Here is a 15746-nt window from a genome sequence, read left to right as displayed (position 1 = left end):
CAAGTCTCCCCTCTCCCCTTGATGAAGGAACAGACGCTTGGCTCAGCCTTGCCCCACCCTTGGTGCTCCAACCCCAACGAGCTGGTTGCCCCAGGACCAAGGACAGAGGTCCTCTGAGGTCACCATGCCAGGCTGCGGCCAAGAGCAAGATGACCAAAGGGCAGGAAAAAGAAAAGTATCCAGTACCATGAGGGAGAGAGACATATTTGTCACAAGAGACAGGAATTCAAGGCCAAACAGAGTCTGCAAACAAATCTTGTTACTTCAATAATTTAGCACCCCAGACCCAAAATCCTGTGCTTTGTCCGTTGTTTACAAATTTATTATTTGTTTGTAAAAAGATATAAAAGCTGCCTGCTTTGTTCACTTCCTCAATTTTCTTCTGTGCACTCCTGTATTTACAAATTATATTTGTTTTTCTGCTGTTTAAATAAAAGGGGGTGCTGCTGCTGCTGCATCACTTCAGTTTTGTCCAACTCTGTGCGACCCCAAAGACGGCAGCCCACCAGGCTCCCCCATCCCTGGGATTCTCCAGGCAAGAACACGGGAGTGGGTTGCCATTTCCTTCTCCAATACATAAAAGTGAAAAGTGAAAGTGAAGTCGCTCAGTCGTGTCCGACTCTTAGCAACCCCATGGACTGCAGCCTACCAGTCTCCTCCATTCATGGGATTTTCCAGGCAAGAGTACTGGAGTGGGGTGCCACTGCCTTCTCCAAAAGCGGGGAGCAGGCAGGCTATTTCCCCATGAAGTGTCTGGAATCTTAACCTCGTAGTTCCTGGGACACCTGGCACCAGTTTCCTCCTATATAAGGCAGAGGGGTTGAGACGAACTCAGAAATGGAGCTGTTTCATTTGAAATCTTAGCTCAGCAACCAGCTGAAATCACTCTGCCTCATTCCTCACCCCTGTAAAATGGGAATAGTAATATTATCATTGGGCTTCCCAGCTGGCACTAGTGGTAAAGTGCCTGCCAGTGCAGCAGACATTAGAGACGTAGATTCAACCCCTGGGTTGGGAAGATCCCCTGGAGAAGGGCACGGCAACCCACTCCAGTATTCTTGCCTGGAGAATCCCATGGAGGAGCCTAGTGGGCTACAGTCCACCGGGTCTCAAGAGTCAGACATGACTTAGTGACTAAACAACAATAATATTATCAGTCCCCAATTGGGATCTGGCAGGAGAGTCCACGGGAGGAGTTCAGCCCTGGGGCCTGGCACAAAACTGCTCAAACATATTAGCCATGTCCCTCTGTTCAACTTACAAGAACACTGGAGCTCAGAGAGGTCAAGTGACTGGCCAAAAGCTCAGAGCCGAGAGGTCTGTTGGATACCCAAGCCTGTGCTCTCAACCACTGACCATCTGCTGCCTCTGACCACACCAGACCCAGGAGACCACCTTGGCTTCTGCAAAAAGGGTCCCAAACACCCAGCCTACCCCCAGACCCAAGAGTGCATAGGATGCTCAATACCAGAATGCCCAGCTCTCCATAATTACCACTCCAGTCGTTCATAAGGACCATTCCAAAAATGTGCTCGTGGGCCTTGGAAATGGGGATCGGCTCTCCGAGTTTGTTACCAGGGCCTACAAAGAAAGCCTGACATGGGAAAGCTGATGAGAATCTGGCTCTGACCTGCTGCCCTGGAGCACTTGCCTGGAAGGCAAAGGTCAGACATTTCCAAACCCTGGCTGATACCTGGACTGCTACGTACAAATTCACCATACATCTACACTGCACCTGAGTTGACAGACAGCCACCCCGGGGCCATGGTGAGCAGCAGTGGGCCAGTGCCCACCCAAGACCCCTGCACGTGGTCCCTGATCACCACGGCAGCCCTCTTCATCTCCTTCAGCCCACACCTCTGCCTTTTCCCACACTGCATTTTCAGATTTCACAGCTACACAAGGCTTGTGAAAAGTGAAAATACCAGGGTTTGTATTCATGTCATAAAAAATCAGAAGGCTGACTCCATGACGTGGCAAAGAGAGCCCATGGGGGCAAACTCCACCCCTTAATCCATCATACAATTCCAAGAGGATGAGAGATCTAAATTTTTGCAGAGTAAGGCTCTAACAAGTACTAGAAAAACAAAACACCCCCCAAATCTTCAAACTCTTCAGGCGGAGAGAGTCTAAGATGACATAAAAGGAAATGCCATAAAGGAAGAGATTGACATGTTTGACTTTATAAAACTGTAAAATTTCTGCATAAAGAAAAACAAATAAAGGCAAAATGATACCACACCGGGAGAACATATTTACAATGTATTACAGTGAAGGGTTAATTTCTATTAAATACAAAAGTGTGTTAGTCGCTTAGTCGTTTTCTACTCTTTGTGACCCCATAGTCTATAGCCCACCAGGCTCCCTTGTCCACAGGGTTCTACAGGCAAGAATAGTGGAATGGATAGCCATTCCCTTCTCCAAGGGATCTTCCTGAACCAGGGATCGAACCCTCATCTCTTATACCTCCTGCACTGGCAGGCGGGTTCTTGTCCATCTGAGCCCCCAGGGAAGCACTTAAATACAAAACAGACTTTCAAATTAATAAGAGAGCACTGTGCAGAAAACTGGCAGAGAGTAGCCAAGAATATCTGTGAAAGGAAAACATTGCTAACACAACATCCAGGAAACAAGAGAGCATCTAGACATCACTGGGGGAACATGTTGGGAAAATAACTACCAGAAGCGCACAGAATCAACTATGACGTTTGCAAGCCCCAAGTCCCAGTTATATTCGTTCTGTGATGGTGTTTAAACATTGCACATTTTTCATTGAGATTATAAAAAGAAAGATGCCGTCTTATAGAGAATCTCACCACCATCGTCAAGATGATCTGTGCTCGCTACCCACCAATACACCATTTCTTTACACTCTGACTTTCCATTTACCTTCTGCCCACCCCTTCCGCCCCTCGACAGGAACCAACATAGGGAAAGCATCTGCCTGCAAAGTCCCATTTAAATTGGGGCTCTGCGCCCTGCTCTCGGGCATCTGGCTTGGGGAGACCATCTCTTAGGGGCCACGTGGCAGCCTCACAAAGGCAGTGAGAGGCAGAGGGCTGGCTCAGCACACCCTCCTGGGACTCCTAGTGACTATTTGTCTCCTCTGGATGGAATCCAAAGATATCACCAGGCAGGACCAGAAATACAGGGAGATCCAGCCTGCCTCCAATCAACCTAGAGGCCCATGCTCACAGTGCAACCAGGGGACCCCAAAGTGTACACCAGGGGACCTGCACCAGGAGACACTCCGAGGACCACCTAAACCTGAGACTCAAATTTTCTGCCACCCTGCGTGTCCTCAGATGACCCTTCAAAACCTCTCCGACTACTGATTTGGAGGTTACAAATGAACTGTTAGTGAACTTACACATACAGAATCAGTGAGTAATGAGGCTGGACGGTACTTCCGATGGCCAGGTGGGGACCCGGAACTGCCATGAACATGGTTGAGATGAGGGAACGGCCCGTTGTCCAGGGCAGCCACCGGGACAGCCCTCCTGCCCTAGCGTGTATACAGGCCTGACGCCAGTAAAACGCCGAAACAAGGCTTACCATCTCCAACTCGAAGTCCAGGAGTTTGCAGGCACCGTAAATGGGAGGCTTAGCTGGATAACAGCAGAAAGAGAGGTTAGTGGATGCCAGGCATGGACTTGGGCGTGTGGGGACAAAGAGCGGAGCCTGGCAAGGCCTGGGCACTGGGGGCACTTACAGTCGTCAGGTCGCATCTGCCCCAGGGGCCTGTGGATCGGGGTGCCAGACACCACCACGGAGGAAGCGCGCCCGTGGTAGCCCACTGGCAGGTGGAGCCTGAGGAAGGAAGGTGAGAGGAAGCCTTGCTGCTGTTACATGTACAAATGAAATTTCAAAATGCTTTCAGATGAAATGAAAGGGAGTCAACATATATATACATGAGCTTCCCTGGTGGCTCGGATGGTAAAGAATGTGGGAGATCTGGGAAGATCCCCTGGAGAAGGGAATGGCTACCTACTTCAGTATTCTTGCCTGGAGAATCCCTTGGACAAAGCAGCTTGGTGGGCTACGGTCCACAGGGTCACAGTGAGTCTGACACAACTGAAGCAACTTAGCATGCATGCAAATATATAAAATAGATGAGTAATAAGGACCTGGGACTTCCCAGGTGGCACAGTGGTAAAGAATCCATCTGCCAATGTAGGAGATGCAAGAGATGCAGGTTCAGTCCCTGGGTTGGGAAGACCCCCTGGAGTAGAAAATGGCAACCCATTCCAGTATTCTTGCTTGAGAAATCCCATGGGCAGAGGAGCTTGGTGGGCTACAGTCCATGGGGTGGCAAAGAGTCGGACACGACTGAGTGACTAAATTTCAAAATGCTTTCGAAACAAAAATGAAAGTGAGTCAACACATACATGGTTCAAATATCGAAAAGATCTCCCAAGTGTCCAGAAATGAATAAATGGATGAGCAAGAATGTGGTCTCGATAAGACAATGGAATACTTTCTGTTGGTGTTCAGTCGATCAGGCTTCTCTGTCCTTCACCATCTCCTGGATTTTGCTCAAACTCATGTCCATTGAGTCAATGATGCCATCCAACCATCTCATCCTCTGTCATCCCCTTCTCCTCCTGCCTTCAATCTTTCCCAGCATCAGGGTCTTTTCCAATGAGTCAGCTCTTCGCTTCAGGTGGCCATTGCTCAACATTAAAAAGAAAGGATTTCCTTGGTGGTCCAGTGGTTAAGAAACTGCCTGCCAATGCAGGAGACACAGGTTCAATCCCTCCTCCAGGAAGATACCACATGCCAGATACCAGATACCATGGGGCAACTAAGCCCATGCGCCCTAAGAGCCTGTGCTCCACAACAAGAAGCCACTGCAATGAGAAGCCTGTATGTATGTAGGTATATGTATTATGTATGTGTGTACATGTATGAGTGTGCATGTATGTGTGTGAGGCCAAATAATAGCCCTCCAAAGATATCCATGTCCAGCACAGGGAATTCTGCTCAGTGTTATGTGACAACCTGGATGAGAGGGGAGTCTGGGGAAGAATGGATACATGTGTATGTATGGCTGAGTCCCTTTTCTGTCCACCTGAAACTATCACACCATTGTGAGTTGACTATACTCCAACATAAAAAGTTAAAAAAAAAAAAAAAGATATCCAGGTCTTAACCTCTGGAAGCTGTGAGTATCACCTTCTATAGTAAAAGGGACTTGCAGATGTGACTTAAGGCAATGATCATGAGATTATGGAGATTACTCTGAATTATCAGGTGGTCCCTACAGGTAACCGTAGGGGCCTGCATCACTGCTCAGTCATGTCCAACTCTTTGCGACCCTTTGGACTATAGCCCATCAGGCTCCTCTGTCCATGGGATTTCCCAGGCAAGAACACTGGAGTGGAGTCTCTTATGTCTCCTGCATTAGCAGGTGGGTTCTTTACCACTGAGCCACCTGGAAGGACCCTTATAAAGGGAAGAAGGTCAAAGGAGGAATTAGAACTGTTGCAGATGGAACCTAGAGGCTGCAGTCACCTGAGGAAGGGGTCCCAAGCTAAGCAGTGCAAGCAGCCTCTGGAAGCCAGAATAGACAAGGAAATAGATTCTTCCCCTAGAGCCTCCCAGAGGAACCAGCATTAGAATTCACCAATAGAACTGTAATTCACAGCTTACAAATCAAAGGAGCTGGAAGGATGTTGGTGACTCAGTATCTAATTCCAACCCATGTTCTCTAGATCAAGCCTCAAGGGACTGCCCCACGATTCCACAGCAGGTCCGGGGCTGAGCTGAGAGGAGAACCAGAAGCTGGGGTCACTGTTTCCAAATGTGGTGATGTCATGACCCTTGTGGGCTTTCCTCCCTGGTCCCTTTAACCTGAGAGGACCTGGCGGTTCCCAGAACCACAGGCTTCTTGACACAGAAAGACAGACTTGGAGCTCAGCCACACCAGGGTACGGGACATACCAGTTTGGCATCAATGCATTCTCCTTGCCCCTGAACATGACCCCGACATTGGTGGCGTGATGCCGAGAGGAATAGAAGTCCGTGTAGTCACCTGCAGGGGAAAGAACGGAGATGCTGTCAGCGACTTGGATACTGAAGGACGGGGAAGGGCCACTTCCAAGGGTCAGGGTCGGGGCGGTTGAGCAAGGAAGGCTAGCCAGCAGGGGCTGAAGGCACATGCCCAGCAACAATGGCACATCCAAAAGCTATTCACACCACTGAAAATTTGTTTTGAGAACTCCCAACTGAAAAATCAGAAACAAAGTAGGGGATTTCCCTGGAGGTCCAGTGGTTAAGACTTCAAGCTTCCCACTTCAGGGGCATGGGTTCGATCCCGGGAACTAAGATCCTATAAGCCACACTTTGTGACCTAATAATAATAAATAAATAAAGGGTATCAAAAATAGTTCAAAGTTAGTAATAAAAAATAAGTTCTTAAATTTGTAAAGATAATAATAAAATAGATTTCCTGAAACAAACAATGAAACTTGCAAATGAATAGCTGCCATCCCTCCCACCCACCAGCTCCCATTACCAGGCCTTTGCTCAAGCTGTGACTACCCCTGGGTGGACTGGCGTCTTCCTCGTGTCTGTGTGTCCAGATTCTGGCAGCTCAGTTTAGACCCCGCCCCCTAGACCATTAAGCCACACCCACTCTCCCTAGCTGGATCACCCCTCCTCCAAGTCCACTCAGTGTCCAAGCCAGCCCTTCTCCCCGCCAGAGGGCTCCATGTCCCACTTGTGCCCCAGTCATGTGTGTGCAGGTCTTATCCCTCTGCAAGACTGAAGTCATTTCAGAGCAGCCCAGCACAGGCCGCATTTTGTTTGACTCTCTCTCAGTGCCAAGAACAAGAGGCTTCCTTGGTGGCTCAGACAGTAAAGAATCTGCCTGCAATGCAGGAGACCAGGGTTCAATCACTGGATCAAGAAGATCCCCTAGAGAAGGGAATGGCAACCCACTTCAGTATTCTTGCCTGGAGAATCCAATGGACAGAGGAGCCAGCTGGGCTACGGTCTACTGGGGTTGCAAAGAGTTGGACATGACTGAGCAACTAACACACATATAGCGCCAAGAACAAGGTCTCAGTGGGGCCTGGTGATGAAAACTGGAACAGACTAGGCGCACTGCACGCTATAGGCACAGGCTCCCAGAAGACAGGGGACTGCTCAAATATGCAGAAACAGTAAGTTGGGGCAGTTTGCCTCTTTATCCTCCACAACCTCTCTTCAAAAAAAATTTATTTCTAGTAGGTAAATAAAGAGTTGGATAGGGCCAGTACCAACAGCCTAGGCTAGAAAAGGCGGTGGTGGTGGAGGCGGTGGTGAAGGATGCATGCTTAGTGTGTGCTTAGTCACTCAGGCGTGTCCGACTCCTTTCGGACCCCAAGGACTGTAGCCCACCAGGCTCCTCTGTCCATGGGATTTTCCAGGAAAGAATACTGCAGTGGGTTGCCATTTCCTCCTCCAGGAGATCTTCCTGACCCAGGGATCGAACCCAGGTCTCCTGAGTCTCCTGAGTCTCCTGCATTGCAGGCGGATCCTTTACCGCTGAGCCACCGGATGAAGGATGAGAAGAGAGAAAAGTCTACGAGGGTCCATTAGAGCAGGGGCACCCTGAGCTTTCATGGCTGCTTTCCATCTTCAGTCCCAAAGCACAGACAGAACAGCTGAGATATTTGTTAGAAGCATAGACCCATAACAAGAAGGCACCACTGGCCAACTGGAAGTCGCAAGGGATCCTGAAAGTCAAGCAGTGAGCCGAAATCCAGCGGCCCCCTGCAGAGATGGGAAGGCAGGGTTGGGGGGGGGGGGGTGGGGGCTGAAGAGACTGCAGGGGATTGAGTCCCTGTTGGCCATTCCCATCTTTACCCAGCTTCGCCCAAGCAGCCAATAGCAGGAGACTGTGCCTGGGCTAAGGGGTGGGTCCGGGAGCCGAGGTCATGCCCCCAGAGACTTCAGCACTAGGGAGAAGCAGGGCAGTCTCCCCACAACCATTAAACAAAACCAGAGCTCCCCATCAGAAGTAGACCATGCCCTTTTCCTCGGGGCTGGTTACAGGAAGAGCTGCATTCACCAGCACCTGAAGGGGGAGAGTTTCCTACACAAATAAAGATGAGCACAAGGGACTTCCCTGGTGGTCCAGTGGTTAAGAATTTGCCTTCCAATGCAGAGGATGTGGGTTCAATCCCGGGTCAAAGAACTAAGATCTCCCATGCTACAGGGCAACTAAGCCTGCAGGTTGCAAAGAAGACCCAGTGCAACCCCAAAAAAGATGAGCACAAAAACACCCAGACTCACCAAACATCCAGAAGAATCCTCACCATGAGAGAGGTACTAATTCAACTCACAAAAGAAATGAGAGAGGAAGCAGGATTAATAGAGACACCAGGAGACTGAAAAAGAAGCATCCTTTAGCGGGCCTCCCTGCGGGTCCAGTGGTTAAGACTCCGTGCTTCCAGGGCAGGGGGTGCAGGTTTGATCCCTGGCCAGGGAACTAAGATCCCATATGCCTTATGACGGGGCAGGAAAAAAAAAGAAGAAGAAGAATCCTTTAATATATATAATAAAAATGGATGTCGCACCCACAAATCAAGAGGGGTCTTCAGGGGACTTCCCTGGCAGTCCAGTGGTTTAGACTCAGTGCTTCCAATGCAAGGAGTGCACTGGGTGCAGGTTCAAACCCTGGTCAGGGAACTGAGATCCCAGATGTGTGGCCAAAAAAATAATTAAAAAAAATTTTTTTAAAGAAGAGGTCTTTGGGGGAAAAAATAATCTGGGATCTTAAAAATGAAAAGTGGCTGGACTGCACCCACCTCAGAGTCAGGGAGGGGGTCCTGGGCTCCTGCCTGTCCTCCTCCCTCCCTGGGGAAGCCTGGCTAGGTTCCTACCATTTGTTGCTGGATATGCGGAACCCTCTTGCATGATGGAAAGCATGTAAGACACAGAAAATCACTTACAGAAAAACAAAACTCCACATTATAGCTCTTCTCTTAGCAACAGAAACATGGAAACAAGTGCCTTTTATTTCATAAAATCATAGGTCTCAGGGCCAGAAGGAACCTGCTTTAAAACAATGCCTTCAGGTAGATCATTCTATTGTCATTTCATAGATGAGCAAGGCCCACACAGTAGACAACATGCCCAAACCTCCCTCTGAATTCTGACTCTGCTCTTTCTTGGCTATGTGTGGCCTTAAGAAAGTCCCTTTGATGCTTTAGAACTCAGTTTCTCCATTGGGAGTAATAATGCCAATCACAGGCATATTGATACAGTAAAGGAAATAATACATCTATATAATATATGTTATCATAGTGCTTGGCACAATGTTGCTTTTGCTGTGCTCAGTCACACCCAACTCTTTGCAACCCCATGGACTACAGCACACCAGGCTCCTCTTTCCATGAGATTCTCCAGGCAAGAATACTGGAGTGGGTTGCCATTTCCTTCTCCAGAGGATCTTCCCAACCCAGGCTAACTCTTTACCACTGAGCCATCAGGGAAGCCCATCCTCGGCACATAGCAGGCCCCAAATAAAATCCCTTCCCTTACCCCACTGGGAGTCACTGCTGCCATTATTCCACTTTCAATTTCTCCTTTGAGAGAATCCAGGCAGACTCAAAGACTGAATCTTTTTTTAAATCATAATCTTTCCAAAAAATTATAAAAACTTGTCTGACACACTATGAAGTGTAGTAGAAGTGTATATCACTCCAGCATTTACTTTAGAACAACACGGTGCTGAATTTTGCAATAAGACCTGCCAAGGTAGGAGCCAAGGGTAGAACCAGCACACCATTTCAGAGCATTCCTGCCAAAGAAAATTAACAGCTTCTACTTCCTTGTTTGTTTTCAGTTCAGTTCAGTTCAGTCGCTCAGTCGTGTCCGACTCTTTGCGACCCCATGAATCGCAGCACGCCAGGCCTCCCTGTCCATCACCATCTCCTGGAGTTCACTCAAACTCATGTCCATCGAGTCCGTGATGCCATCCAGCCATCTCATCCTCTGTTGTCCCCTTTTCCTCCTGCCCCCAATCCCTCCCAGCATCAGAGTCTTTTCCAATGAGTCAACTCTTCACATGAGGTGGCCAAAGCACTGGAGTTTCAGCTTTAGCATCATTCCTTCCAAAGAAATCCCAGGGCTGATCTCCTTGCAGTCCAAGGGACTCTCAAGAGTCTTCTCTAACACCACAGTTCAAAAGCATCAGTTCTTCAGCGCTCAGCTTTGTTCACAGTCCAACTCTCACATCCATACATGACCACAGGAAAAACCATAGCCTTCACTAGATGGACCTTTGTTGGCAAAGAAATGTCTCTGCTTTTTAATATGCTATCTAGGTTGGTCATAACTTTCCTTCCAAGGAGTAAGTGTCTTTTAATTTCATGGCTGCAATCACCATCTGCAGTGATTTTGGAGCCTAGAAAAATAAAGTCTGACACTGTTTTCCACTGTTTCCCCATCTATTTCCCATGAAGTGATGGGACCAGATGCCATGATCTTTGTTTTCTGAATGTTGAGCTTTAAGCCAACTTTTTCACTCTCCTCTTTCACTTTCATCAAGAGGCTTTTTAGTTCCTCTTCACTTTCTGCCATAAGGGTGGTGGCATCTGCATATCTGAGGTTATTGATATTTCTCCAGGCAATCTTGATTCCAGCTTGTGCTTCTTCCAGCCCAGCGTTTCTTATGATGTATTCTGCATATACCTTAAATAAGCAGGGTGACAATATACAGCTTTGATGTACTCCTTTTCCTATTTGGAACCTGTTCCATGTCCAGTTCTTACTGTTGCTTCCTGACCTGCATACAGGTTTCTCAAGAGGCAGGTCAGGCGGTCTGGTATTCCCATCTCCTTCAGAATTTTCCACAGTTTATTGTGATCAACACAGTCAAAGGCTTTGGCATGGTTAATAAAGCAGAAATAGATGTTTTTCTGGAACTCTCTCTCTTTTCCGATGATCCAGCGGATGTTGGCAATTTGATCTCTGGTTCCTCTGCCTTTTCTAAAACCAGCTTGAACATCTGGAAGTTCACAGTTCACGTATTGCTGAAGCCTGGCTTGGAGAATTATCTATACACAAAATCCATTTCATGATCACTTAAAAAGGATTGGAAAAGATGGTGTCCAGGCCAGGCTATAAGACAGTGAGAGAGGAAGAACCCCAGTCACACACCCACTCACTCCACACCCCAGCCAGTGATGCTTACAGCCCAGTTTAGTGGGCAGGACCTCCTGTTCCAAAAAGCTGAAAATAATAGGGGGGACAATGTCATGTACTGGATACCCAGTGATACACTTAAAAATCATGAAGATGGTAAATGTTGTGTAATGTGTATTTTACCACAATTTTTAAAACATTTTTTAAAGACCTCTTAGACCACAAAGCTGAGTGGTTTGTTTTATGTGTGTGTGCGCCACATGGCATGTGAGATTCTAGTTCCCTGACCAGGGATCGAACCCGTGCCCCCTGCATTGGAAGCATCGAATCTTAAGCACTGAACAACCTGGGAAGTCTCTGATTTTCATTTAATAAAAGAATACATGTTACAAAAAAATAATATGAGGGAAAGAATAATGAGGGGGAATACCAGCTGAGATAGACACAGTAGACCTGCAAACGGGGTAATGTTATTTATATGAAATTACTAGAGGTAAAACGGGACAGGCCATGGTTGCCTGGAGTGACAGCAGGGACCGACTACAAACAGACACTTTGTGCTGACTGAGTGTTTCTCAGTGTGACGGTGGGAATGACCGCACAGCGGCATATATTGTCTAAAACTCATTAAACTGCACACTGACAATGGGAGGATTGTGGGCTGTGTAAATCATACCTCAGGAAAGCTGCTGCAAAGGCAGAGCATTTGGAAAGAAGTCAAGAAAGGGAAGAACCAGGAGAAAGGACATGAAGGGGGTATGGGAGGAGAAGCGGGGAGCCCAGGGGTGACGATTAGAAGGGAAACGATTCCATTCTCACTACACGCAGGTTTGAGCTATGAGCTTCTGAGCACAGCATCTCAACTGCCTTTCATCCTCAAACCCTTAAATGAGGGGCAGCAAATATACTGAACCTTTGTGTGCCTGTCTTCTGGAAGGAGATTATCCTCAAGGCAGGCCTTGGGGTCTGCCACCCGGGCAGGACCACCCGGCCTCTCAGCGCCCAGGAGCCCAGGCTGACTTGGCAGGCAGGCGCCCACGCCCCCGGGCTGGTGGGCAAGGAGGAAGGGCTCAGCCTTCTGCCTGATTGTAACTCTCTGCTTTAGGCCAAGAGGGTTTGGACAACTGTAATTTTATGTGTGTGTGTGTGTGTGTGTGTGTGTGTGTGAGTGGGTAAAGAATCTGCCTGCAGTATAGGAGATGCGGGTTCGATCCCTGGGTCAGGAAGATCCCCTGGAAGAGGAATTGGCAACCCACTCCAGTATTCTGGCCCGGATAATTCCACAGACAGAGGAGACTGGTGGGCTACAGCCCAAGGAGTCTCAGGGTCAGATATGACAGTATCAGCAGCAGCAGCAGCAGCATCATATATATAAAATTTATTAGGCTGTGCCTGGTCTTACGGCTTGTGGGGCCTAGCTCCCTGATTAGGGATGAAACCCGGGCCCCCTGCATTGGGAGCATGGAGTCCTAGCCACTGGACCCCCAGGAAAGTCCCTGGACAGCTGCAAATTCCAGACTGAAACTCCAATTAGACATCCGACCCATGGCTCAACCTGGGGCCCTCCTGGACCCTCCCGGCTCTCTCTTCCGGCCTCTTGGCCTTGGCTGGCAGACAGCTGCTGACTCATGGACTGAGCTCTGAGCACCCCCACCACAGCCCTTTGGGAAAGGAAAGTGAGTTCTTGCACACACAGGGAGCCAGGGAGCCAGCTACAAACCTAAGCAGTGAGCAACTACCCTCGGCGAAAGTGCTGGATTTTAGAGAAGCCTGGGTCAACGCTGGGCCTGGGTCCCTGATGGGTAGGTGTTGACAGCCCCAGAGTCCCTCCTCCGTGACCTTCCCCACAGGAGGCAGGGACAGGGCCCTGGGCAGGCTGCTCCACGCACATCCTGTTAGAGAGACTAGACTCACCAATGGCGGCCGGAAGATGCATCGTAGCGGAAGCCTGGGATGTGAAGGCACTGAAACACAAAAGAAGGGGCTTCAAGGTCAAGCATGCAGCAAAGCAGGGTCCCTGCTCTGGCCATCCGCAGACTCAGCCTGGATCACTCTCCAAACCCTGCTCATACTCTGCAGCGAGCACTTCCAGGCAGGCCTGGCGCCTCACCAGGATGGACATCCACCCGCTAAAGGCAAGGGGCCTCTCTCCTGCTTCTGTGCGCCACTCTAGGAAACGAACCAAACTACCCCTAGTTTAGAGACCAGACAAGACACGAATGATGCTGATGAGGAATAGTTGAGTGAAAAGGGAGGGGGCCAGGGGCGGGGGGCCAGACATGGCCTGGACACCCCAGTCCAGCCAGAGAGGTAATTCCCGTTGGCCCAGAGCCCTCCCACCAAAATGTACCCCAGGTGGGAGCCAGATGAGGCCAAAGCAGCCGGGCCATGACTCAGAATTCCCTAATGACCACACTGTCCCCCTCTGCCCAGGCAGATCTCCTCGTCCCTGCCCACCAAGGACCACCAACTCCTCACCGCTGCCGAAGTTCCACATCATCTCTGAGCCTGGCTTGGCTGGCAGACAGCAGGTTCTGCAAGAATGCTCTTGCCTCCTTCCAGGCAGCCTGACCCAGGCCCATGAAGCTGTTGAGAGTTGGCTAGGACCAAGACGGGGAAGAAGAAAAGGAGATCACCGGTGGGAAAGCCCCTTGCACTACCCCTCCTGTTGACAGGAGCCAGCCTAGCAGCTCTCTGGGGCCCCTGTCACTTATTTCCAGTCCAAACCCTCAGGACTTTAGTTCTTAGTTCCATCATTTATTCATCCAGTGGAGGAGATGTGTCATTGTTCCTATTGGGGTTTCATCCCCACATGGCCTTATAGGCAATTGGCCAACCCCAAGAGCTGCCTTCTGGGATGGCTGCCCCGTTAAGCTTGGCCCAGCCTGCAATGAAAATGGCTCGTTCCTCCAGCGGAGGCCTTCAGTCTGCAGGGGTCTTGCACCAACCCCCTTCACATAAGCTAAGAAGAGGTTTCCAAGCCACTGAGGTGCAGCCTAAAAGGCACTTGTGGATTTTCAAGGCCAGAGTTCCAGTCCTGGCTCCAATCCTTGCAGCCATGTGACCTGGGAAAATTTGTCTTGTTTCAAATTAGACCCTCATCAAATCTAATGAGGATGCCATTCTTATGCCAGAGGGTCGTTGTGAGCACTGAATGAGAGGTATGTGTAAAACTCCTGATGCATAGGGAGGTACTCAATAAATATCACCTTCCTTCCGTGGAAGGAGAGGATGCACATCAAAGCACTTAGACAGGGACTTCCCTGGTGTTCCAGTGGCTAAGATTCTGCACTTCCAGTACAGAGGGCCTGAGTTTGATCCCTGGTCAGGGAAATAGATCCCACATGCTGCAAAGACTCTACACACAGCAACAAAGACACCCCATGCTGCAACTAAGACCTGTGCAAATAAGTAAATAAGTATTTTTTTTAAAAAAAGCATTTGACCATTCACAGGGAAGTACATTCACATCCATTGACCATGTACATGTCCTTCAGGCTGACTTCTACAGTGGTGGCAACACAGAGGGCACTTGGGGCCAGCTGTCCATTCCTCCTAGGCTGTATTAAAACCTAGAGAGTGGAGCTCCTGGCTCCCTCCCTCAGAGGGCCCGGCACCAGCCTGGAACAAGCAGAGACTCAAGCATCTTAAAATGAGGATTGGAGAGCTTCATGTCAGGGACAACTGGGGAGGGCCCAGGCCTGTGGAGAGACTGACAGTCATCTCACCTCGGAACTCACCCTACAGGGTCCCAAGGCTGCCTCCTGACAACCTGTCCATCTCATAACAACCTCAAACTTATCCAAGGAGTCTACCTGCAATGCAGGACACCCAGGTTTGATCCCTGGGCCAGGAAGATCCCCTGGAGGAGGGCATGGCAACCCACTCCAGTATTCTTGCCTGGAGAATCCCATGGACAAAGGAGCCTGGCCAGCTATAGTATGGGATTGAAAAGAGATGGACACAACTGAATTACTGACTATCCAAGGAAAATCTCTGAGATCTCAAGGCACCACCGCTGTCAGAAATGCAAGGCAGGGACTTCTCTGGTGGTACAAGACTGTGCACTCCCAATACAGTGGGCCTGGATTCAATCTCTGGTCAGGGAACTAGATCCCCATTATGCAACAAAGATCCTGCCTGACATATCTAAGACCTGGCACAGCTAAATAGATTTTTAAAAAGGAAGGAAATGGAAGGTAAAGACCATTTTCTTAGTGGCATTTGCAACAAATGGCCACTGAGATCCAGGGCAAGCCACATCCCAGCCACATCCCCACCTTATTGAAGACATCCTGGTGTGGGGAGAGAATTGGCCCAGTGAAGAGGTGCTTGATGACACTGAGGTCCAGGATCTGGTCCCCAATGGCCACGCCGATCCTCGGTCTTGGCTGGAAGGAAGATGGCATGGTCAGCACTGGGAGCAGTTGGCCAGGCTGGGCTCACTTACCCAGCAAGTCTGTCTATCTAAGAGCCCAAGGGCCCTGCTTTATAGATGGGCCTCTGTGGAGAGGAAGGGCTTCCCAGGTGGCTCAGTGGATAAAGAACCTGCTTGCAATGTAGCAGATGCAGGAGATTCAGGTTCTACTGCCAGGTCAGGAAGATCCCCT

General features: G+C 49.3%; 1 protein-coding gene across 3 annotated transcripts in view; it reads right to left on the bottom strand.

Moving 5' to 3' along the window:
* Positions 1-15746, bottom strand: part of FAH (fumarylacetoacetate hydrolase) — a 32606-nt gene that overhangs the window by 12968 nt on the left and 3892 nt on the right. For 2 of the 3 annotated variants that reach the window (XM_069558995.1, XM_069558994.1), the window contains exons 2-8: positions 15417-15527; positions 13615-13736; positions 13051-13100; positions 5944-6034; positions 3713-3810; positions 3556-3608; positions 1495-1594 (exon numbers count right to left, since the gene is read on the bottom strand). In XM_069558995.1, coding sequence (XP_069415096.1) covers positions 1495-1594; positions 3556-3608; positions 3713-3810; positions 5944-6034; positions 13051-13100; positions 13615-13736; positions 15417-15527 — 625 coding nt within the window. The remainder of the gene's footprint in view (positions 1-1494; positions 1595-3555; positions 3609-3712; positions 3811-5943; positions 6035-13050; positions 13101-13614; positions 13737-15416; positions 15528-15746) is intronic. The other variant, XM_069558996.1, reaches the window with a different exon arrangement.

The sequence above is a fragment of the Ovis canadensis genome, chromosome 18 (genome assembly GCF_042477335.2).
Source record: "Ovis canadensis isolate MfBH-ARS-UI-01 breed Bighorn chromosome 18, ARS-UI_OviCan_v2, whole genome shotgun sequence".
Classification (NCBI taxonomy): domain Eukaryota; kingdom Metazoa; phylum Chordata; class Mammalia; order Artiodactyla; family Bovidae; genus Ovis; species Ovis canadensis.
The sequence above is the reverse complement of the archived record's forward strand: the minus strand, read 5'-3'. Positions and strand labels throughout refer to the sequence as shown.